Consider the following 25,490-nt stretch of genomic DNA (forward strand, 5'->3'; position numbering starts at 1 on the left):
TGTCAACATCTCACGCACCCTGGACCGTGTAACAAGCACACCCTGTGCCCCAACAGGGCTCTGATCATCTGCAACAGATTGGTCCAAATATCTCCATTGGCATGATATTCCCAAAACAATAGCAGACAAATGGGAATGAAATCCAGCCTAAAGATGAAGACCTCCAATGAGCTCATTTCCAGAATGAGGAGATTGGCTCTGAAGTTGCCTCACATGTTGTTCTAGTTCCCCATCATCTATTGCAGACAGCAGACTTCTAACAGGTAAAGCCAACAACTTTGACTTCTGCTACCAAAATGATGAGGAGCATCCCAGGATTTCAGCACTTTGGGAGATTGGATGGCCTTGCTTCAGCAGAAATTCAATGTCTTCTCTGGTAACATCAATGGCTGGTCGGCCTCTTCTCCCTACAAAAAGAAAAAGTCAACTAAGTAGAAGCCTTCAAGCAGCATTGGACTGATTCTTTTTTCATTTATCATCATACTAATTCTCATACATGTGTAGTGGGTCAGAAAAAAAAGAAGACATTCCTATTTTATTTTGTCATAGTCTTTATGTTGTTGTATATATTTTCATAACCCTGCTAAATGTCGTTAAGTACTGATTTCAGGACAAGCTCAGTTACCATTGTGCTATTTCACGACCGGCCGCTGAAACCCTGGAAACCCGCCCAATCTGGCAACACTGCCCCTGGTCTAACAGCTTTGAACAGTGCGGGGGGGGGGGGGGGGGGGGCAGACTCTGCTCTGAATTTAATTTATTATATATTTAATGAATTATTGAAACAATATGTTGTTCTAGTTTATAACGCGTGTTAAATGCAGATTTCTGATTAATGCTTGATTGTAGGAGATATAGTGAATATTTACATTTATGGATGTAAGTAATGCAAGTTTAACTGCTAGAAAACTTACATTTTTATTGAAGTCTTGATTATCCTGTAAATATGATTTTTTTTTTTTTTTTTTTCTTTTTTTTTTTAACTTGTCCTGTCCAACAGCTAGGCAAACAGATGAGAGCTGAGGGCCTCTTGTGTTGGACATATTTTATTTTAACAAGAGGGGTTATTCATCTTCAGACAAACCAAAGGTATGTCTGAATAAACCCCTTTTGGAATTGAGGCCAAAATTTATTAATTTCAATCATGTTTGAAAATCTTTGGTGTTGGACCGGACGGAAAAGGAAAGAGGGGAAGAAGAGAGAGGGACGTTAGAGAGAGGGGGGGGTAGGAGGGTGATAATAGGAGGGGAAGGGGGGTAAGACCATGAAGCAGCATAGAGCAGACAGGTTTACTGGTTGTTTATCGTTACGGTACGGTTCAAATGTAGTACAAAAAGGGCGGGGCCTGTTCACACACACTCAAATATTATCAACACACCTGCTAGCTGCAAAAATGTCCACATGTCAACATGCACACAAAACAGATAGTGTTCACGAACGCATAACTATGCCTTTAAACCAACTAGTGTGAAATCTTTCATTCATTCAATCATGCAAACTATTAGTGCAAAGGTGAGCTAACACCTGTGCTCAGGTGAGTGTTTATGTTCTTCTAAAATGGATGGTGGAATGTGAAAAGAAGGAGGAGGAGCGCCCAGCCACCCCCACACCCATACCCCCGCCGCAGCAGCAGCGGCAGCCGGAATTCCCCCAACGCCACACGGGAACAGGCAGGGAACAACCGCCCCCCGGGCGACCAAGACCGCCACCCAGGCCAGGGCCAGCCGGACCGCCGCGAGGCCCCCAGAGCCAGAGAGCAGGGAAGCGCAGAGGGAAAGAGAGCGCCGCCCCAGCCCAGCCAGGAAAGCAGCCCCCCGCCGCGCCGGAAGAGCCCAACGCAGGGCCCCACCGGAGAGGGACGCCCACAGCCCCAGACGAGCACCCCACCACCACCCAGGAGTTCCGGGCATCCCCCCGCCCCGACCCCAGGTACGAGCCAGGACCCCCCAAGGGAGACCCGCTCCGCACTCCAGGCAGCCACCCACCCGGCCCACGGTTGGTCCAGGTAGGAGCAAGGCAGGGGCCCGCTGCCCCCGCCCAGGATGGGGGAACCCCGGGGAAAAAAGGGCGGCCCACAAGGGATGTTATAAATATGGCCCGACCAGGCTCGGCCATGTTGGAAGTTTGGCGGGGCCCAGCGCCCAGGGGCAAGGACCAGGACCCACCCCCCAGGGACACGAACACCCCCGGCTCAGGTGTAATATGAACCCCCCCACCGTGCGGAGAGAGCACCGCCGGGCCCAGGGAGCCGGCACCCAAGGGACACGGCCGCCATCGCCAAGGGGCCCGCACCCCCCACCAGGGAAGGGGTAGGGGACAGATGGACCCAGGTCCCACCTTCCTTGTAAAATGTGTGTGCGTGTATGGGTGTTTGAGAGGGTGTTTGTGTGCATGTGTGTGTGTTTATGTTTGAATGTATATATTGAAGGGGGAGGGGTGTGTGTACTAAGGGGGGTGCAGTTAAAATTGGCGAGTAGGGCACTAAGGGGACATCTCCTGATTACTCACAGTGATGTCCCCTCACCCTCCACACCAAGGGGCCCTAAATGTCTAAGGTGCGGTTAAAATTGGCGGGTAGGGTGCTAGGAGGACATCTGCTGCTTGCTTGCAGTGATGTCCAAGCACCCCCCCTACCAAGGACCCTACATGTCTAAGGTGCAAATAAAACCGAAAGAGGGGGGGCCCACTCCATACGGCAACCATAGGAGGGGGGCCACTCCCAAGTAGCCCCCCCCCAAGGCGCATCGCAGGCTAGACCCCCCACCCCCTCACCCTAATATGAGGTTATATAAGGAAGGGGGTAAGTTGGGGACAGCTGGTAGACTGTCCCCCGGTGGTCAAACCGGGGGACATTTAAATATGATTAAATGTTACAAAGAAGATTTTGATAGAGATTACGGAGTTTTCATAAATGTTCAAAGGTGAAGTTAAAGGGAGATAAGAATATTGTATTTAGAATGTGACATTCAAGGAACTGATGGAAGTTACTACTGGCAGCTGACGCAGGAGCGCGCAGCCGGCGCTGAACGCCCAGCGGATCCCAATAGTAACTCTGCCCCCCCCCGCATTCTGATGGAATCTTCCTGCTGCCTCCGTGGTTTTGATCCTTTAACTAGATTCTTGGAGCAGATTGTTGAGATGGATCACAAGTTTTCTGATGGCTCTGGAGCTCTGCCTGATCCCGCGCTCCGCGTGCACCTCATCCAAAAACATCTGGGACCTCATTGACACAGCGCCCCCTACAGGCTGAAACTTTCCTTTTCCTCTTTTAGTTTTTTTTTTTTTTTTTTTTTTTTTTCTTTTCTTTTTTTATTACTCTAAAATCTAAAGAATTTTGAACGTAGACATAAACAGTCTATTTCTTTTTACTGGTTGCTGTTTTTTTCTCTATTTATTTTAAAAACCATTTTACTGTTCTCTTTAATTTTCTTTTTTCTTTGTTTCTTCAGTTTTTTTTTTTTTTTTTTTTTTTTTTTTTTTTTTTTTTTTTTTATTTATAGAACACAATACAAAACAATACCAGAACATTTACATAAAAATTACAAAATATGGCGAATACAAAAGAGAATACTATAATTGGAAAGGAAGCAAAAAGAAGAAAAATTCTTATCAGTATGCAAACATAAACCTATTTATATTCATAATCATAGAGAAATCAGGGAAAAGTATAACATAAGAGAACAACAATTTCAGAGTTGGATAGTGTTGCAAAAAGCAGGGGGATACAAAATATAAATAAACTGTCTTAGACATCAGGAATATCACTCAGGGTGTCATAAATTGTTATGGCTTTAGGTGAGTCGATTAACTTTATGGATTTTAAGTATAGATTGACCTCATTATTAAAGAAGTTAAAGCTGGGCTGGCATTTCTGTAACCTATTTTTGTGTATAAAAAACTTGGCTAAACATAACACAGTATTGATACATACATTATTTACATTGTTGTGTAGTGACAGGCCAAAGATTATTACTTCTTTGGAAAAGAAGTCCATGATGAATGGAAATTTATGTCTTAACCATTTGTAAACATCCAACCAAAACACTTGTACAACATCACACAGGAAAAATATGTGGTCGATGTCTTCAACAGCAGTTTGGCAGAAGGAACAGCTGTTGTCATCAATGTTGAAACGTAATCTAAGTAGTTCTTTGGAAGGATAGATATCATTCATAATCTTGAAGTGTGTTTCTTTAACTTTTGGGGGAATAGGAAGTTTCATGAAATCGGTTCTTAGTTTAATAACAACATTTTGTTCAAATTTCTGCAGTATATTATTTTTGTTTTGTCGACCAGGAAAAAACCTTTCAATGAACCAATTTCTGATAAATGAGTTATTACATTTTCTGTCCATTAGAGGGCATCCTTCAATTGACAATGTGGCTAACTGTGGTTTTATCTTTAAATGTGTCATTGTGTTCCTTGTTAGAAATACAAATTGTCGAGGAAGAGAATTGCGTACTTTCAAAAATTCTGAAATAGGAGGATTAAAGTTATGTTTTAAACAAAATTGCTCATAATCTAATAAATTTCCCTCCGTATCCATCAGATCAGACACCGACCAGACTCCTCTGTCAAACCATTCAGCACAAAACAAAGATTTGTTTCTGTGGAGGATGTATCTGTTGTTCCAAATGATATTTGAGTGTGGCGAGAAATTATGCACATACAAGATTTTCCAGTATAGTAGAATTTGTTTGTGGAACTCTGATAATGCTATAGGGAGCTTATTAATGTCAAAATCACTAATAAGCACCAACTTTAACCCGCCTAATTTGTTAAATAAATAATTTGGGATACAAAACCAGAAGGATTGGTTGTGTTTGATCCACGATTTCAACCAGTTTATTTTCAGGGTTCCGTTAAGACAGTCAAAATCAATAACTTTGAGACCCCCATCCTTAAATTCTTTGACCATATAGTTTTTTTTCATGTAATGAGGCTTGTTTCTCCAAATAAAGTTAAACGTCATTTGGTTGATGGATTTTATCATTTTGTTTGGGATGGCATTAGAGTAAGAGGGATAAATACATCTAGACAAACCCTCCATCTTTGTCAGATAGATCCGACCCAGCAGCCATGTGTCTCTTTGGAGCCACATATTCAACCTCGTCCGACATTCATCAAGTTTTTCACCCACATTCCTTGATTGGCTTATTTTTTGGTCTTTGTTGATATAGATGCCCAAGTATTTAATTTCTGATTTAATGGGGATATGATTGATTTCTTTTAAGGGTGTGTCATGAATAGCCAACAGTTCACATTTCTTTAAGTTTAAGTTTAACCCTGATGCTTTGGAAAAGTGTTTGACTTTTTCAATAGCTGCTTTAATTTGATGCTCATCTTTTAAAAACAGTGTTGTGTCGTCTGCTAACTGGCTAATAATGATCTCTGTGCCCAAGACATTTAACTTTTTGATTTCACTACAATTCTTAATATAAATGGCCAACATTTCAGTAGCTAATAAGAACAGATATGGAGAGATGGGACAACCTTGAGGGATTCCTACATCGACTTTGAAACTTGGGGTGGTGCCATTAGGAAGGATAACACAGCTGTTGATATTCTGATATAGACCATAGATCAGGTTTCTAAATTTAGTACCAAAACCAAAATTTTCCAGTGCTGTCATTATAAACGGATGCTCCACTGAATCAAAGGCCTTGTAAAAATCCAGAAAGAGAATAAATCCATTATCTTTTATAAGGTGTTGGTATTCAATGATGTCCATAACCAGTCTTATATTATTATGAATTGAACGGCCCTTCAGAAAACCAGATTGTGTTTCCGCAATAAGTGCTGAAAGTCCCGTCTGGAGACGAGAAGCGAAAATGTACGTTAATAATTTGTAGTCTGAATTTCTTAAGGTGATAGGTCTTCTGTTGTCTATAAGTCTAGGATCCTTGTCAGGTTTTGGGATAGAAACTATAATCCCATGTTTCATTGTGGTTGGAAGTGTGCAAGTTTCAAAGATTTCCAAAAAGACTTGATGCAGTAAATTTCTGATATCTTCCCAAAAGTGTCTATAAAAGTCGCCTGTGAGCCCATCTGAACCAGGAGATTTATTGAGAGAGAGTCGACTAATGACAGCATCAAGCTCACAGATTAAAAGTTGTTTATCGCATGTTTGTTTAAAATTGTCGTCTATTTTGGGGATGTGTTGCGTAATCTCTTTTATAAAGTTGTCACAGTCTGTCCTTGAAAATTTAGAGCTGTAAAGGTGGCTATAAAATCTGTAAATTTCTGAGGATATAGCCTTTTCATCAGTAATTTCTATATCATTCACTAGAAGTGACTTTAGGCTGTTCCTTTTTTGCCTTCTCTTCTCCAGGCTGCAAAAATATGCTGAATTTTTTTCGCCTTCTTCTATCCATCTTGCTCTGGATCTGATGTATGCTCCTCGGGCTCTCTGAGTATAAAGCTCATCTAATTTAGATTGTAGGTTTAATATCTGTTGTCTATCATCCTCAGACGGGTTAGGTTTACAACAAAGATCATTCAGCTGTTTTATTATGTCCAGCTCTTTTTTATCCAGATTTGATTTTAACTTTTTACTAAATGAAATTGAGAGTTTACGAATTCTGTATTTAAGGTATTCCCATTTTCTGACTGGGGAATCAAGTTCTTCAGATGTCTCTATTTCTGAAATCAGTGATTTAATTTCTTGGCAATAATCAATATTTTTAGTAAGGCTGGAGTTGAATTTCCAGTACTTATTCAAGTACTTTATACTGTTTTTGGGTTTAATGTACAATATTACGCTACAATGGTCTGTTAGCGGTGCTGCTGATATATTACATTTAACTTCGTGACATAACAAGTGATTTGAAATTAACCAATGATCAATTCTTGATTTTAACTTATAATTGGAATTGAACCATGTGAACTGAATTATACCTGGATTAAGGTGTCTCCATGTGTCAGTTAAGCCTTGACCGTCGCAGAAGTTGTTAAATGTTCCATTAGGGTGACTAGAATCAAAATTAGAGGGAAATCTGTCCATCCAGTCATCATGCACTAGATTCAAGTCCCCTCCCACAATGATATTATTAGATGAATATGCTAATCTGAGTTGGTCCAACTGTAATGAAATTTGCTCCAATAAATTTTTATTCACTTTGATGTTATTGTAGCCATATATGTTAACCAGGATGAATTTTAAATTATCAATATCTACTATGATGATCAGCCAGTGACCGTGTGCATCTGCTATATGGGAAACAATTTTGCCTTGGAAGTTTTTGAGAAGTATAGCGACCCCTGCCGATCTGGAATTGCCATGGCTGAAAAAAACCTTGTCCCCCCATTGCTGAGACCAAAATGATTTATCTTCATTTGTAGAGTGCGTTTCTTGTAAAAAAACAAAATCAACATTTTTCCCTTTACAAAACAAAAAAAAACTTTTTCTCTTTGTTAGATCTCTTAGACCTCTGGCATTTAAGGAAAGTAAAGAAATACCTGTTTTAAGGTGCAACATGTAACAAAAAGGTAAACTTAACAGACCTAAATAAGGCTGAAAGTATTACTGAACAAAAACTTTCAAGCAACAAAACCTTGAATTTACAATAACCATCTTAACTAAATAAATCACAAGACTAACTGAAGTCATGGTGTGACTCTCTGACCATTAATGAAAGCATAAGGACCTCGAAACATTGTCTTACAACCATTCTTTCTCGCCTGCTCAACTTTGGGCCACACAGCTTTCCTTGCCTCTCTGTCTTCTTTGATGAGGTCTTCTGCAAAGCGAATGTTGAGGTCTGGACAGACAAGATGGTGTTTAGTCATTCGCCACAGCTCGTCTCTGTATCTCCTTCCTGTGAACTGAATGATGATTTGACGAGGGCGGTTGACGTCGGTTGGGCCCAGCCGGTGTACCGTGTCCAGAATGTTGTCCACTTTCTCTGTCCAGGGTGGTGCGATCTTTGTGATGAGATCTGCCACAATTCCTCGAGTGTCTTCCCCTTTCTCTTCTTTAACACCATTCAGTCTCAAGTTCCATCTTCTCTTGTATCTTTCTGACTCCAACGTTTTCTTTTCCATCTCTGATGTTCTCTGCTCCAACTCCACATTTTTCTCTTTCAGATGTTTCACTTCTTCTTCCAACTTTTTATTTCTGTCTTTACATTCTTTGATTTCAGCAGAGTTAAACTCCACGGCTTTGGCGATAGCGGATATAGTCAGAGTGTTTTGCTGTAGCTCCGACTTAAAGTCCGTCATCATGCTTTTGAGGCTTTCAATTGCAGCCAAGATTGCGGCGTTTGAGGCTTCTGCGGGTCTGAGAGAGCAGGTTTCATCTGGTTTTGGCTTCTTTTGTGGCGCTGCTGGTTTCAAAGGTGATGCCACGCTGTTTTTTGTCCCCTTTGCATTTGTTTCCATGTCCTCAGGCGTGCAGTAATCATGTGGAAAAAGCATTTTAGCTCTAGCAGCATTAGCTGTAGCTTTAGCATTGGGTTTACTAGCCATGCTTGTATAGTTGTTGGGCGTTTTAAGGATCTTCAGTTGGTTCAAAGCTTGCTTTATTTTATCTTGACATCCAGTGGAGAGTCGGTTTTAAAAGTATTCCGTCTTAAAGTAACGTTTTCGAGGTTTTGTTGCGCAGGACGCTTACCGGACGTTTGCTCCCATCGCCATCTTGCCGGGCTCTCCCTCTTTTAGTTTTTATTTACTTAATTTCGTTTTCTCTCTAATTTAACTGGATGAACTTTAATACATTTTTTCTTTAGATTTTATTTTATTTTTACCTTTGTGCTTTTTTTCTATTTTTATTTGCTTTAAAATAAAAATGACTTGAAGCATCAGTTTCCTCTAGTTTGACCTAACAATGTCAAAGTAGACAAAGATTGTATCTTTATTACACAATTGTTTGGATTATTAGCTAAAGTCCATGATGTTTAATTTTCTTTTATGTTGTTTATGGATGTGTATTTATATATATATATATATATTTAATTTTTGTTTTATTTTTTATATTTATCTGCAATATGTACACATTTTAATTCCCCCTGAGACATCCACATTGTTGTTGTATTATGTTGTTTGTCAATAAAGTCTGAAAAAAAAGTCATTTTCCATCGGCGGACGGGAATCAAACCTGCAGGATGCACAGCAGCTGCAGTTACCGGTGACTGCTTTTTTTTTGTTTTTTGTGTCTAGTTTTTCTAGTTCAGTCATTTGAACTTTAGGACAGAGAATTGGAGCCACCATCAAAATAACAAAGAAATACATTTATCAGAATAAAGTCCTACAATTATGAGAATAAACTGATAGGATTATGGGTGAAAGAGTTAATATTTTACAATAATAAAGTTATAATTTCACAAGTTATGAGTTGAAAGTCTTCATTTATAAAACAATAGTCTGTTCACTAAGAACAGTTTAGGTAACAAACAGGAACCAGTTTGGTGACAGACGTAGATTCTTGTCTGTCATTCAGAATCAGTTTCACTAAGAAGGAAATAAATCTTTTAGTGATTCCACATTGATTAGAAGTTGAAGGAACTGGACCTCTATAGAAGATTAAATAAGTTAAAAAGTAACTCAGGACTCATGTTACAGTTTTCAGAGAGTAATCCTGTAAGGTAATGGATTACTTTAGAACAAGTAACCTGTAATTCTTTCCAGTTCAGAGGTTCTACAGTGGAATCAAAGTCTCTGTTGGAGCTTTGAGAGGAAGAATTCATGTCTTTCTTTCTTCTCTCCTCATTCTTTGATTTCTGTCTGTTTTTCTTGATGCTTCATGTTTCCTGAAGTGTAGAAACAGGAAGTTTGTTGTTTCTGTGTCAAAGTGACTGAATGGAAATGTTGCTGCTGCAGCTCCATGTCTCCACCTGCTGGAGGGAGAACAGAAGTGCAGCAGCTGATGGCAGCTTCCTCTGATGATGAGGAGGGTTTCCTCTGCAGGTGAAGGTGTGTGTGAGCTGATGTGGATCCAGTGAATCCAGCAGCATGGATCAGTGGGAGGAGCCACAGGAGGGAGCCCCTCCCTCTAAAAGCAGAGATGGTAACCATGACAACCAGAGCAAAGCTCAGAGGTGAGATGAACATCTCCAACTGTCCATGATCTTCTCCATGTCAGAGCTCAGGACTCACACCAGCAACCTGCAATCTTCACAGGAACCAACCTGGACCTGGATCTGATTCTGGATCCAGCAGTGTTTCCTACCTGAGTGACAAATCAAAGGATACAAATCCTAACTTCAAATACATCCATTCAGGACTGGAACAGTGAGTGTTTGTCAGAGTTAAAGGATTCTGGATTCTAGTTCAGATGATCTGTAGTTTTCAGATGAAGGACTTGAGGTCTGGTTCAGTTCTGGATCTCTCTGATCAGACTCACTTGGAGCATCATGTGTGTGATGAGATCTTTTCAGTTGAGTCTTCTGAGAGTCTCTGAGAGACATCAGAGATGTTGGAGAAGAAAACATGTTGACTGCTGACTCTGACTGACAGCAGCTCCAGTCTGATTCCAACCAAATCAGGAGAAAAGTTCCAGTTTTCTCTGCTTTGCTAGATTTTCTTGGTGGAAATGTCTGACTTTGGTTTCATAGTGGGGCTGATTTCTCCAAGTCTGACAATTCCACTGGTTTCTTTTTCTGGAGAAGATTCAGATGAACATGTTCTCCTCAGTCCAGAAATGCTTGAAGAATCTTTTTTTTCTGTAGAAAAACCTCCTCATAAATGTAGCTGCTGTGCTCCAACAGCTAAACCGTGTTGATCTCCATGAATTAGATCAAGTGTTCAGATGTTTCAGACTAAATCTAACCTTTCTGGATCTAGATCTAGTCTGCTTTGGAAAAACCTCATTCTGATGATGAACTGAACAAAGTTAGAACAGAAACAACATTTCTGGAAGTGAATTCAACATTTAATCCTTTCATGACATCATTTCTAATGATATAAAAATATTTTTCAGTGTTTTTTCTATTCAAGTTGATACTAAATGAAGTAGAGTCATGGATTTCAGAGTATTTTGTGAATCAGTGACATACGGCATGAAAGGGTTAAATTATGAAGGTTTTACTGTAACTATTGATCATCTGCTAGTTTACATCAATAATCAGAGCTAAATAGCTTTTGTCTATGTAATGAGGTTCAGAGGACTCAATGTTTCCTTCATTCATGACATTTCTGTACATTTTTTCTTATTAAACACAACACAAACCAGATTCAAAGTCTTGTAGAGGACCTTAACATATAAAACCTAATCTGCTCTAAGGACAATAAAACATTCAGACAAGTCCAGACGTGGACAACATAGTTGGTCTCCTTCAGTTACGGAGAGAAAAGCTCACAAAAGTCAAAGAAATAACTGGAATCTGACAGAAGTCATATGAAATCCAGTTTCTCTAAAACATAACCAATCTAAATCAGACATTGCTCTACAACCACACTAACAGAATTCTTTACTAAAATCAATCCTGAATCTTTTAAACAGTGGATGTATCTTCAGTAAATAAAGGGAAACAGGAAGTCACTGTTTGCTGACATGCTGTGTACCACACTGACTCAACATGGACCAGAAGAAGCAAAGCAAAGACTGGTTCCAGGAAATCAGAAGCAATGGCTAATCTGGAATTGGTCATCTGTAACTGACCTGCAATGAGAATTTCAAAAAGCATTAGAAGGAGCAAAGATGAACCATGAAAAAACTGTTTATCAAAAAGTATTAATGGAGACATTTGCTGTGAGAGGATTCTGGCAGTTTTCCAGGTTTTCTGTTTATGAGCTGAACTAACATATAATTAAAACATTTCTCTAAAAGTATCTAAATGAAGGTTTATGCCTCCATTTATTGCAGTGAAGGAGACATTTGGACCAAACACTAACAAAAACACATCAGTGACATCAGTAACATTTCATGTCTGAAATGTTAAACAGGACAATGATGAGGTGATGACTGATCCGTCTCCCTATGTTTCCTCAAAACTACCAAGAAAACTGGAAAGAGAAAACAGTGATCCAATGCTTCATCCACAATACCGAAAATTCAAAACTCAACACAAATTGAACTTAGTTCTTTAGAAAACTGGAGACCGAAACATTTCAATTTCTTAAAATTAGAGTTTTGGAGAAATAGAGGATTTGACAGATTTAGAAGGAACATTAACCATTAATTCATGATTAAGGTAACTGTTTGAACTGGAAAGTGGCCGGGATAGGCTCCGGTAGCCCTGTAATCCCGAAAGGGAATAAACGGTAACAAAAATGAATGGATGAACTGGAAACTGTCTCACCAGAAATTCTGTTGTCACAGTAAATCTTTTGTCTTGTTCCATTATTTCAAAATGGGTCCTTACAGTGATGATTGAAGTTTCAGCCATCGGCCAAAAGGGTTTGCAAACAGACAATCAGCATTTTAGAGTGAAGGATTCTGGATGAAGTCAATCAGTGAATGAGGGACTAATAAACTTACTGATGTCTTTAAACTGGGTTCAAACACTTTTTTTTAGAAATAGTTTTCGTTAACATTTCCATGATTTTTCCAAAACTAAAAACAAACACACAAGACTAATACGGTTGGTGCCTCTACATCAAACCAAATCATAGATTGAAACTATTGCTGTCATGTGATTTATTGTTTTGTGCAATAAATTAATAAGGCTCTGTGATTTATCTGTTTTAAATCAAACCTACTATTTGTTGTGAAAAGCCTCATTTTAACCATTTTCCATTACCCTTGTTGGTAACACTTTATATTAAGAATTCTGAACAAGCATAGGTTACTCATGAACAAGCATAACAATAGAATTTTTAGGGTGTTAATAAGACCTTTATTAGTACAATAGGTCTAATAAGGTTTATTACATTACTTTGTTAACACATTTACTTGCATTATTAGGATGTTTATAAGATGCTTATGATACATTTATTAGCATTATGTACGTCTTGAACACCTGATTGTGTTAATAAGATTCATTAACATCTAAAGTCAGACCATTGTCTTCAAAATCTATATTACTAAACTGCTTACAAGCTTAACCAATGTATTAACTAATGGTGTGAACATTTTATTTAATGTTTTGAAGAACCTCAGCTAAAGTGTGGAATGTTTTTACCACAAATAACCACAAAGGACCAAGGTTGTAAAAAGGACTTTAGATATAACACTGCAATGAAAATATGAACATTTCATGACTTTTCCAAAACTTTACAGAAGATGTCATTGTTCACAAACTTTTCAAAGACCTAGATATTACATTTTCAGAACTTTTTCCAGGTTTTCATGACCGTATGAACCCTGTTTAAAGCTGAACTTCACATTCTATTTGTCCATAAATGACTTCAAGATTTCCATATCAGTCTAATCAATCTGTTATTTAGACTTTCATTCTTCAACACTCTCAGTTCATCATTGATGTTCTACTGATCAATATTGTTCTATGAATACAAAGAGTTGATCCACGAGGAGAGAAACTGAGGCTGAAAATGAATGAGTCAATCTGAAGAATGACTTGATGGAAATTGGAGAAAACCAGCAGAATCCTGCTGATCTGAAAGTCTGTCCTTCAAAATAAAGGCCCTGGAAATGTCCCCTACTGTGGTTCCTGCTTCTTTCTCATTCCAATCTCTAATCAGACAGTGACTAAGTCATTGGAGATTTCACTTTGTTGAACTTCATTTCCAGCCTGATGGAATTCAGAGTTTGATGACATGTAGAAATGTCTCCTATCTGAAGGATTTAGGGTTCAGCCTGATGCCTTTGAAAACAATCCTGTTTTTCAAAATAAGACAGACTAATGTGACATTTAAGATTAGTGTTTTATCCACAAACAAAGACATGATTCCAGTGACAATCCCTGCATGCAGTGTCACATAGTTGTCAGAAGGGGGCGTTAGAACAGACTGTCTCACTGCAGATCAGTCTGTTCATGATCCGAGTTCAATAGTTCAACATGAAGAGAATCTGATGAACAGAAGAGATGAGTTTGTAATAAAACTATTGTTTGTCCATCAGGATTCAACAGAGACCTGGATCTGGATCTGGATCCAGCAGTTTTTCCTTCAGGAGTGACAGATCAAAGCCTCTTAATCCAGACTTCAAGGACATCCATCCAGGACTGGAACAGTAAGTGTTTGTCAGAGTTACAGGATTCTGGATTCTAGTTCAGATGATCTGTAGTTTTCAGATGAAGGACTTGAGGTCTGGTTCAGTTCTGGATCTCTCTGATCAGACTCACTTGGAGCATCATGTGTGTGATGAGATCTTTTCAGTTGAGTCTTCTGAGAGTCTCTGAGAGACATCAGAGATGTTGGAGAAGAAAACATGTTGACTGCTGACTCTGACTGACAGCAGCTCCAGTCTGATTCCAACCAAATCAGGAGAAAAGTTCCAGTTTTCTCTGCTTTGCTAGATTTTCTTGGTGGAAATGTCTGACTTTGGTTTCATAGTGTGGCTGATTTCTCCAAGTCTGACAATTCCACTGGTTTCTTTTTCTGGAGAAGATTCAGATGAACATGTTCTCCTCAGTCCAGAAATGCTTGAAGAATCTTTTTTTCTCTGTAGAAAAACCTCCTCATCAATGTAGCTGCTGTGCTCCAACAGCTAAACCGTGTTGATCTCCATGAATTAGATCAAGAGTTCAGATGTTTCAGACTAAATCTAACCTTTCTGGATCTAGATCTAGTCTGCTTTGGAAAAACCTCATTCTGATGATGAACTGAACAAAGTTAGAACAGAAACAACATTTCTGGAAGTGAATTCAACATTTAATCCTTTCATGCCTGACATTATTTCTGATTATATAAAAATATTCTTCAGTGTTTTTTCTATTCAAGTTGATACTAAATAAAGTAGAGTCCAGGGGCCTCATTTCTAAAAGTTTGCGTAGGATTTGCGTCAGAAGTGACGTACGGATGAAACATAGGACGTGACGTGCGTACACACAAAAATATTCAGATTTATAAAACCGTGCGCACGCACATCCTACGCATCTTTCCCTTAATAAATCACAACCAATTCTAAATGCAGCGCAGCTTTTGCGGCTTCATGACACGCCCATAGTTGTCCATAAATAGTCCATGAAACGCCCACAAATGAATATTCATTGATTGTGAAACCATGGCAAACACAGAGAGGAAATCAAAAAAACGTAACTTCACTCAATGTGAAGTAAAAGTTATCGTTGGCGAGGTGGAAAAGAGGAGAAAAGTGTTGTTTGGAGGGCACAGTGTGGACATTACTAATGCCAAAAAGGCACGTGAGTGGCAGACGGTGGCAGACGCCGTAAATGCTGCAGCCTCACAACCCGAAGTAAAAATGAAATGGTCGGACATCAAAGTCCAGGCAGAAAAACGTCTAGCGCTGCATCACCAGTGTGTGTCTGCCACGGGTGTGGGGAGGGGGGGGGGACACTGGAGCTGACCCCTCTTGATGAGAGACTGGCGGCAATAATTGGGGAATCCCTATTATGTGGAGTGGAGACTGAGGCAGGGGGGGACACCGAAGCGCCAGATGCACCGGGTGACACACCCCCAAAAGCCCGCAGAGGAAGTGGGAACCGGCTCATAAGCCACTCGTCCTCATTTGCCAGCAAGTCTTCTTGCTGTCTAAAGATGCGTTCACTCCCAATTCTTCCATTTGCCACATCTTCTAAGAGCGCCAGATCAGCCATTGTGCGTCATTACGCATTGTGATGGGGCATTTTATTTCCCTCCATTTAATTACATCTGACAAGCTACAGATGTCGGTAATAATCCACGTGGAAATGGGAAATTGTTCAGCGCAAATGTAATTTCTTGTTGCTTTCTGAAAGGTTGAGACATACGCCATACATTGTTTTATCAAAAATAAAACAAACTAAAGGCATATGCATGAATACCATAATTCCATAGCTTATGAAGAAATGTTTTGCTCTGAAAACAACTTTCCCCAGTGGATAATTAGTACGTCTGTCTGTCTGATTTATTGTTTTTAAAAGAATGTATTTTTTAAGTCGTTTATTTATTCTTTTATATGCTGCTTGCACTGTGGGGTGGGAGGAAAGCAATTTCATCGGTGCTGTATGTCTTACGGATGCAGCATATTTGACAATAAAGCTGACTTTGACTATATCTGCTCCGCCAGACGGACACATTGACGAGAATATCAGTTTTGTACATTATTTCGTTCTGTTAACTATATTATTTATGAGGATGAACTGCACAACATGCCAATATTGCAGAACATATTTCACTTTTCTTTTTGCAAATAAGTGTTCATTTGAATTTCTGTTGTAATTTTCGTTTGATCTTTTTTGTTGGTTTCACTGCTGATCGGTCAAACGGGTGTTGGTGTAGCTGTTAATTGTCAGACTTGCTTTGTGAAGTCTTCATGTTATTTATGAGAGGCAGTATTGTCATTTTCACTTCCACGTGTTTCTTCCATCTGCCGACGGTGTCGCCGTTTCTCATTTCACCCGTTTTTGTGCGTACGCCTGGGTCAGAGCTTGAAGGACCGCACATTTTCCCGTCAAGTTTGCTTTTTATAAATATCAACTATTGCGTAGAGAGTGGCGTACGCCTTCTTTTGTGCGTACGCAACGTTTAGAAATGAGGCCCTGGATTCCAGAGTATTTTGTGACTTAGTGACATACGGCATGAAAGGGTTAAATTATGAAGGTTTTAGTGTATCTATTGATCATCTGCTAGTTAACATCAATAATCAGAGCTAAACAGCTTTTGTCTGTGTAATGAGGTTCAGAGGACTCAATGTTTCCTTCATTCATGACATTTTTGGACATTTTTTATTGACCAACAAAAACCAGATTCAAAGTCTTGTAGAGAACCTTAATATAAAACCTAATCTGCTCTGAGGACAATAAAACATTCAGACAAGTCCAGACGTGGACAGAATAGTTGGTCTCCTTCAGTTACTGAGAGAAAAACTCACAAAGGTCAAAGAAATAACTGGAATCTGACAGAAGTCATAAGAAATCAAGTTTCTCTAAAACATAACCAATCTAAATCAGACATTGCTCTACAACCACACTAACAGAATTCTTTACTAAAATCAATCCTGAATGTTGTAATCAGTCAGTAGATGTATCAAACACCGTACTGAAGCCACTTTTCTGCTCCTCTGTTCTCCTGGGAGAGAGTTCTCTGGACTCAGGCAGCTCGCTATGACTGGAGTAGCCAGAAGTCCACAAGTGTCTCTATTGGTTTGTTAGGGAGGATGGTGTTAAACGCTGAGCTACAGTCCACAAAGAGCATCCCTGTTAGCTCTCCTCTAGCTCTAGGTGGGACAGAGCATCATGGAGGGCTGTGGTCACAGAGTCCTCTGTGGATGGACTGCCTCTTTAGGAAAACTGCTCAGAATCCAGACATGGGGGCAGCAGAGACATGAATCCAGCCTTTGGCTCCAAGACAGTCTAGACACTTCAGTGACTCTGTAGACATGGACAGAGAGGTGTTGATATGATCCATTGGTTTGCTGTTCTCCATCTGAACTGTGAACTAGAACATTCTAGCTGTGACACGACTCTAGTTAGTTTGGTTTCAGACAGAATGGAGCTGATTGCTGCTGATTCTCCACAGACTGGACCAGCAGAGCTCAGAGACTCCCAGTGGTCCGTCTGTCCAGCAGCATCAAACACAGCTGGACTCCATCTTTCTGGTCTGTACATGAACAACAACTACTTTCCCATCATTCTGTCCACAGTCGTCTCCATGCTGCACTTTGCAGACCAGTGGATTGTCAGAGTGTCCAACATGGAGCTGATGTTTGGCTCCATGACTTCACTCTGATTGGCTCATTCATCTAGAATTCTGTTGCAGCTGCTGGAGGACAACATTGTCACTTTTGTCAAGAAGGAGCTGAAGAAGATCCAGAAGCTTCTGAGTCACAGGGAGGAAGAGGAGGAGCTGGAGGCTGAAGATGAAGAGCAGAGGAGCAGCAGAGAGTCAGTGATGAAGATCACAGTGAACTTCCTGAGGAGGATGAAGCAGGAGGAGCTGGCTGATGGACTGCAGAGCAGTAAGAGGATTTCTCTGAAGGTTTCAGCTGCTGAGAAATGAAGATTTCCTGATGTCTCAACAGGGATTCAAACCCTCATCATTCAGGGCTGCAGAGACTTGATTTACTGTTTGTTGTCTTCATTCAGGATCTGCTGCAGTTTGTCGACATGAAGTCCAATCTGGTCTGAAGAAGAAGTTCCAGTGTGTGTTTGAGGGGATGGCTAAAGCAGGAAGCCCAACCCTTCTGAATGAGATCTACACAGAGCTCTTCATCACAGAGGGAGGAAGAGGAGAGCTGAATGAAGAACATGAGGTCAGACAGATTGAAGCAGCATCCAGGAAAGCAGACAGAGCAGAAACAAGCATCAGACAAGAAGAGCTCTTCCAACTCCCAGCTGGAAGACCAGAACCAATCAGAACCGTGATGACTAAGGGAGTGGCTGGCATCGGGAAAACAGTCTTAACACAGAAGTTCACTCTGGACTGGGCTGAAGGCAAAGCCCACCAGAACCTCCACTTCACATTTCCATTCACTTTCAGACAGCTGAATGTGCTGAAAGAGGAGAAGTTCAGCTTGGTGGAACTTGTTCATCACTTCTTCCCTGAAACCAAACAAGCAGGAATCTGCAGCTTTGAAGACTTCCAGGTCCTCTTCATCTTTGATGGTCTGGATGAGAGTCGACTTCCTCTGGACTTCCACAAGACTCGGATCCTGAAGGACCCTAGAAAGTCCACCTCAGTGGCTGATCTGCTGACAAACCTCATCAGGGGGAACCTGCTTCCCTCTGCTCTCCTCTGGATAACCACACGACCTGCAGCAGCCAATCAGATCCCTGCTGAGTGTGTTGACATGGTGACAGAGGTCAGAGGGTTCAATGATCCACAGAAGGAGGAGTACTTCAGGAAGAGGTTCAGAGATGAAGAGCAGGCCAGCAGGATCATCTCCCACATCCAGAGATCCAGAAGCCTCCACATCATGTGCCACATCCCAGTCTTCTGCTGGATCACTGCTACAGTTCTGGAGGATCTGCTGAAGAGCAGAGGAAGAGGAGAGCTGCCCAAGAGCCTGACTGAGATGTACATCCACTTCCTGGTGGTTCAGGCCAAAGTCCAGAAGGTCAAGTATGATGGAGGAGCTGAGACAGATCCTCACTGGAGTCCAGAGAGCAGGAAGATGATGGAGTCTCTGGGAAAACTGGCTTTTGAGCAGCTGCAGAAAGGAAACCTGATCTTCTATGAATCCGACCTGACAGAGTGTGGCATCGATATCACTGCAGCCTCAGTGTACTCAGGAGTGTTCACACAGGTCTTTAGAGAGGAGAGAGGCCTGTACCAGGACAAGGTCTTCTGCTTCATCCATCTGAGTGTTCAGGAGTTTCTGGCTGCTCTTCATGTCCACCTGACCTTCATCACCTCCAAACTCAACCTGATGGACAAACAGAAGAAAATATCCTTTAAGATTCTCAAACTGAAACAGAGCAGTCCAGTCCAGTTGTACCAAAGTGCTGTGGAGAAGGCCTTACAGAGTCCAAACGGACACCTGGACTTGTTCCTCCGCTTCCTCCTGGGTCTTTCACTGCAGACCAATCAGAGTCTCCTACGAGGTCTGCTGACTCAGACAGGAAGTAGCTCACAGACCAATCAGGAAACAGTCCAGTTCATCAAGAAGATCAGTGAGGATCTGTCTGCAGAGAGAAGCATCAACCTGTTCCACTGTCTGAATGAACTGAATGATGGATCTCTAGTGGAGGAGATCCAACAGTTCCTGAAATCAGGACGTCTCTCCACAGATGAACTGTCTCCTGCTCAGTGGTCTGCTCTGGTCTTCATCTTACTGTCATCAGAAGAAGATCTGGAAGAGTTTAACCTGCAGAAATACTCTGGTTCAGAGGAGGCTCTTCTGAGGCTGCTGCCAGTGGTCAAAGCCTCCAACAAAGCTCTGTAAGAACTCTCATGAAAATCACCTTCAGTGAACAAATGAATCTGATGGAAACATGAAAGATTCAATAACTGCTGTCTGTCTTTGTTTTCTGCAGACTGAGATGGTGTAATCTGTCAGAGAGAAGCTGTGCAGCTCTGTCCTCAGTTCTCAGCTCTCAGTCCTCCAGACTCAGACTTCTGGACCTGAGTTTCAACAACGACCTGCAGGATTCAGGAGTGAAGCTACTGTCAGCCGGACTGGAGAGTCCAGACTGTAAACTGGAGACTCTCAGGTCAGCTTTCATTCAAATGTTGATTCTCTACAGTGTTTTTCAACCAGTGTGCTGTGAGAGATGATCAGATGTGCTGCTGGAAATGACACATTTTTACTGATCTAAAACATTTACCATCACCAGAATATCAGCTCCATGTTCATCAAATAGGTCCATGTTTCACTCTGACGCTTTTGTGGAGCTCTTTGTAGTAGAAATACACTGGATCTCTCAGCATCTTCCATGTCTTTCATGAGGAGGACGAGAAAAACGTTTGACGGGAGCTCCTCCCACACGCGGTGGGAGCGTCAGATTTAGAAACACACTTTTGGAGGAATGTCCAGCAGCCACTTTGATTGGTGGACGTGAATCTGATGCGGTTAAACCAAAAGTGGAGGAAATGAATGAAGTGGGAGGATAGAGGGGGGGGGGGGCATGGCACACGTCTGTGTAGAACTCAGTGACGTGTGGTCAGGTGAGGTTAGTGAGGCAGAGCCTCACCTGTCATAATGGTGATAAATAGAAAAAGGTAAATGAAGTCAATCTTCTTTCCACTGATCTGTGTTAAATATCCATTTTCAGTCAAGTTTTCCACAGTTTGTGAGGTTCAAATCTCTGAATTAGAGTGTTGATCACAGACGGAGCTGAATCTCCTGGTGAGGCTCTGGAGCTGCTGAGCCTCATGTCTGACTGCAGGACTCAATGTTAACAGAGACTAAACACTGCTGTAGGCCTGCAGAAAGGGGGCAGACGTGAGCTGACAGCTGCTTTGTAGCTACACTGCTGCCATAGAAACAGAATAAGAACGTCTGTCTCCATAGAGGAGAAACTCATATAAAATAAAGGAAAATAAGGAAAACTTTCCAACAGATCATAGAGATTTTAGTGAAGAAGGATCCACACATGGACTCATAAAGTAAAGACAAACATGTCTTTTTGGAAATAACATGGGAATAAGTGGATAAAAATGTAAATAAATCATTTATTTTATTTTTAGGATCATTTTCACAGAAAACATTTGATAACTGATTAAAGCTCCAGAATTTGAAGTTAGAAAAATACCAGAAATAGTTACTGAGGGTCAAATGTGAGCTGAACACATCTGTACTTTAATTTGTTGACAGTAAATATGAATAATTTATCCCCAAGGAGAATGTTCTATCCATGTCTATGACAGAAATATGATCTGGTGTGTATTTTAGAAGCTGCAGCTGCTGTTGGATGGATGCTGAAATATTCAGTTCTTTCATTGTAAATCTGACTCCAGAGGAGTCGGTGCCTCACCAGCATCAACCTCACCACACGTCTGTGTAGAACTGGACTAAGTTCTGTGTTCTGGAAAGAAAACATGAATCCATCCCAGAACTGCAGATTTCAATGGACAAACAGTTGCAGCAGATTTCTGAGCCACAGAGCAGCAGCTCCTCATGCAGAGATATGAAGAGGTCAACCTGCAGCAGACTGACAGGTCTTTCCCACAGACCTGGTTCTGGTTCTTCTTCAGAACCCAGCCTGGATCAGAACCTCTGCAGGTAGTTTCTGGATGAGGCTGGGGGTGGGGCTACCTGGCCAGAGAGGTTTAAACCAGGGGTCAGCAACGTTTGTGACATGAAGTGTCAGTTTGACATTTTCTCCAGAACAACTGTGCCGTCACCAACAAAAATGTGAACTCTGATACAAAGAAATACAGAAACATTTCCAATAGATCTGACATTTACTGTCATTCACAAATAGCAGATCAAAAATGTTTGAAGCTATTTTGGCATTAACTCTAAAAAGTACTTTCATAACAATATTACAAGGAAAATTGGTCAAAGTTGAAATAGTACTGCAACTATGTTTGAAACCCAAAGTACTGCATTTGTGTCTGTCAGACCTACAGCAATAGGATTGGATACTTCAGAACAAAATACCATCAATATTTTTAAAAACTTCACAACCATCAACATGAAAAAATAAGATTATTTAGTCTGATTTATCTTTTGTTCCATTACAAGACAGAGGAACTGAATGTCAGTTCATTCTGTCATGGTGCTGTTACTGCATGTAAAATTGCATGTTTTTACTTTTTCCTTAGTTTGATCATTATAGTTATATTATGATATAGTTATTGATATTTTCCACAATTGGACAGAGTCTTTTTTTTTTTGGAGTGGTGATCAGTCTTAGCAGCGTTCAACATAAGCAGTTATCCGGTTGTCCGAGACAACCAGATTTCACCGAGGACAACCAAAATGAGCTTGATGGTTGTCCGTGTGACAACCTGATCTTTTGGTATTTTTTGACTATTTTTCAAGTTTCAATGGTTAGTATTTGGCAACCTCTGAATGGAGACGTATGCAGCAAATTATTTCCACTGACAAATGAAGTGCGTGCATGCTAGCGAATCCTTTCTGTTTGTACATGTGCACTTTTCAATAAAGATTACCGGTTTTCAAATACGTGTTGAACAACACTACCTGGCGCGTCCACTAGAGGTCTCTAAAAACACACAAAGATTTAGTTTTTGGCAATACTTTGTATAACCAGGTGCTTTAACTTTTAGTAAAATGTTTGTTTTTAATATTTTAAGAGATTTTTTAAATGTCCATCATAAGAGGCAGTTGATATTAGATGCATAGAAGAAATAAAGATGTAAGTACTGACATCTGAGTAGGTTTCGTTGCTGTTGAGTATTGGTATCTAAGGACAACCAAAAATTGGGGAGGACAACCAAGTGTACTTGCCAGGTTGTCCAGAGGACAACCATTTCTTTCCCCTTATTTCTAACACTGCTTAGTATTCATTTTTAAACTTGTTGACATTTGTCAGAACAGACAGAAAGTCTGGGTTTAACCTGTTACCCCCCCCCCCCCCCCCCCCGCGCGTGTCTCCGTCTGTCTATGGCAAGCAAAAGGCGTCACAAATCACCAGGAAAAGCAGTGTAAAATGCTTTTTAAGCACATTTTAGAAGTAGAACATAATTTACACTGTCCTGTGTTGTCCTAAGACAGGTAAAAAGTGGTGTTTTATCACATACTTAACAGCCCCCCCTCATGCATAATTCATTTTCATTTCCAGGTCTTCATGATTTTTCCTCCAGAATCTCTCCTGAAAATGTCATCTGTCAGTGTCTCATCAGGGCGGGTCCCACCTGACTGAATGGACCAAGTTCCTGGACCTCCAGCTGCATCACTGCTCCTGAACACACTTTTCTGTCTCATTGCAGGTTGAAGAACTGCAGTTTGTCAAAGATCAGCTGTGAAGTTCTGGTCTCAGCTCTGAAGAAAAACCTGTCCAATCTGACAGAACTGGACCTGAGCTACAACCAGAACCTGCAGGATCCAGGAGTTCTTCATCTGTGTGGTTTTCTGGAGAGTCCAGACTGCAGACTGCAGACTCTGAGGTCAGACTCCATGTTTCAGTTGTGTTCACATCAATATGATGACAAAGTTTGGTTTGATTCTTTTGAAATGGTTTATTTCAAGCAATCAAATAGGAATATTACACAAAAACAATACAATCACCAGTTATACATTCATACAATAACTAATCAAACTTAGAATAAGTAGACATATTAATAAATATTGCTTGAAAGGGAGTGGAACCTATATAATCCACCCCTGATGATGATGATTTATCATTATCCGGTTCTTAGATTTTAGATGAATTACTTAAATTATTTTGTAAAAAATAACTTTTAAAAATCAACATGGCAATGAAGTATCTAAAATATATGCAGATTATGTTACTTATAAAAGTCATTGATATGATTAAAAAATAATACTATATCAGTAAAACAGAAATAACACTGTTTCAGGAATTATCATCGCAAAATTTGATCAAGTATCAAAAGTTAATGTGTTTAAAATTATGTTACATTAGGAAAAATTCATGAATCAGCTCATCAATGTTATGGAGCAAGTGTAGTAATATCATTAAAATTCAATCAAATAACAATTTTCAATAATTGTTTAATCATTTGTTTTATTATTTTTTTGTATTTTTATTTAGCTTTTTTTTTCTTTTTATCTTTTTTATCATAAAGTAATGCTATGAAGTAAAATAAACAGTAAAAAGGGTCTATATTTGTCAAAAGACCAAGGCTAGTATTTCTTCTTCTTCTGCTGATTAGCAGCTGATCTTCTGGGTTTAAACAGTTTCTAGTTCTCTTTGATATGTCTGCAGACATTAGATTCAGGTCCATATCCTTCTTCAGCTGATATCAGCGGCGCCTAAGAGTTGAGGTCAAGTTGTCTGCAGGTCAGAGCTTTGCTGTCAATCAGGTTACGTCAGACTTATGGAGAAAATGATTAATCTAGGCGTCATATTTCTTGAAATTATTTGGCTCTTTGGTTTATTCCTCCATGTTGTTTCAGACGACCGTGATCAAACACTTCTCAAAGTCCTTCATGGTGTTCACAACCAGAACCTTGGACCGGTCCTCTGGACCGAGCGGTTTGATGTAAATCCTGCAGCCTTTAACCCAAGTGTTCTCAATCTGCTTCTGCTTCCTGAGAAGCTGTGCATGTTTGGAGATTTCAGCATTCCTTCTGGTCAGATGGTCGTTCAGATAAGCAGCAGATCCCTTCAGGTTCTTCCTTTGATTCATCAGAGCTAGCTTGTGTTTTTGATTCACAAACCTGATGAGGATCGCTGCTTTATCCGTCTCCTTTCTCCTGGGGAGCAGGTGGCAGGTCTCGATGGTATTGAGATCCAGGGAAATCCCTTTAGATGTGAGAAATGATTCCACTTGGTGTTCCAGAGTCTCCCCACCACTCCCCGTTTCAGAGCTCCTAGCGCTATTAGCTTTAGCAATGCTAACTCCATCTGCATTTAGCTTTGCCTGAGGTTTGATCGGTATACCAGTGAGATTGACATTATTCATCCTTACTTGTTCTTCCACATCATCCAGTCTTTTTCCATGAATGTCGACCTGGTTATCTTGTTGCTCGTTTTTAACGCAGGGCCTCAGGAATTCTTCCAATAACACTGAGAGCGGAGCTAGCTTAGCATTCACCTGTTCCATAAATGGATACAACGTAGCTTAGAAATCATCAAGAGTCTTTTTAAGGTATTTGTAGTCAGTGTTTTTCTTGGGGTCCATGGTCAGCTCTCTTCTTTGGAAAAAATCAACATTTTAAGTCATTTGAAGATAGTTGTATAGCCGCCGTGAGCCCCCACGTGTCCGCGCTGTAACCTGGAACCGGAAATTGTGTTAGGACTGAACTGCAGACATGAGGCTTATCAGCTCTGCTCTGTGTCTTTGGTCCAAAAGACTCCTCTAAAGTGCGTGCAGAAGCAGCAGCCTCACGTGCACGCTCACATGCACTCTGAGTCCTGCTGTGTTTCAGCAGATGCAGCTGAGAGTCCAAAGGGTTA

General features: G+C 40.6%; 1 protein-coding gene across 1 annotated transcript in view; it reads left to right on the forward strand.

The window, feature by feature from the left end:
* LOC144982142 (NLR family CARD domain-containing protein 3-like) overlaps nt 1-25,490 on the forward strand; it is a 92,305-nt gene that overhangs the window by 65,643 nt on the left and 1,172 nt on the right. The window contains exons 7-8 of the mRNA XM_078930228.1: nt 18,084-19,878; nt 19,974-20,150. Coding sequence (XP_078786354.1) covers nt 18,084-19,878; nt 19,974-20,150 — 1,972 coding nt within the window. The remainder of the gene's footprint in view (nt 1-18,083; nt 19,879-19,973; nt 20,151-25,490) is intronic.

The sequence above is a fragment of the Oryzias latipes genome, chromosome 2 (genome assembly GCF_053564925.1).
Source record: "Oryzias latipes strain Hd-rR chromosome 2, Olatipes_Hd-rR_3.1".
Classification (NCBI taxonomy): domain Eukaryota; kingdom Metazoa; phylum Chordata; class Actinopteri; order Beloniformes; family Adrianichthyidae; genus Oryzias; species Oryzias latipes.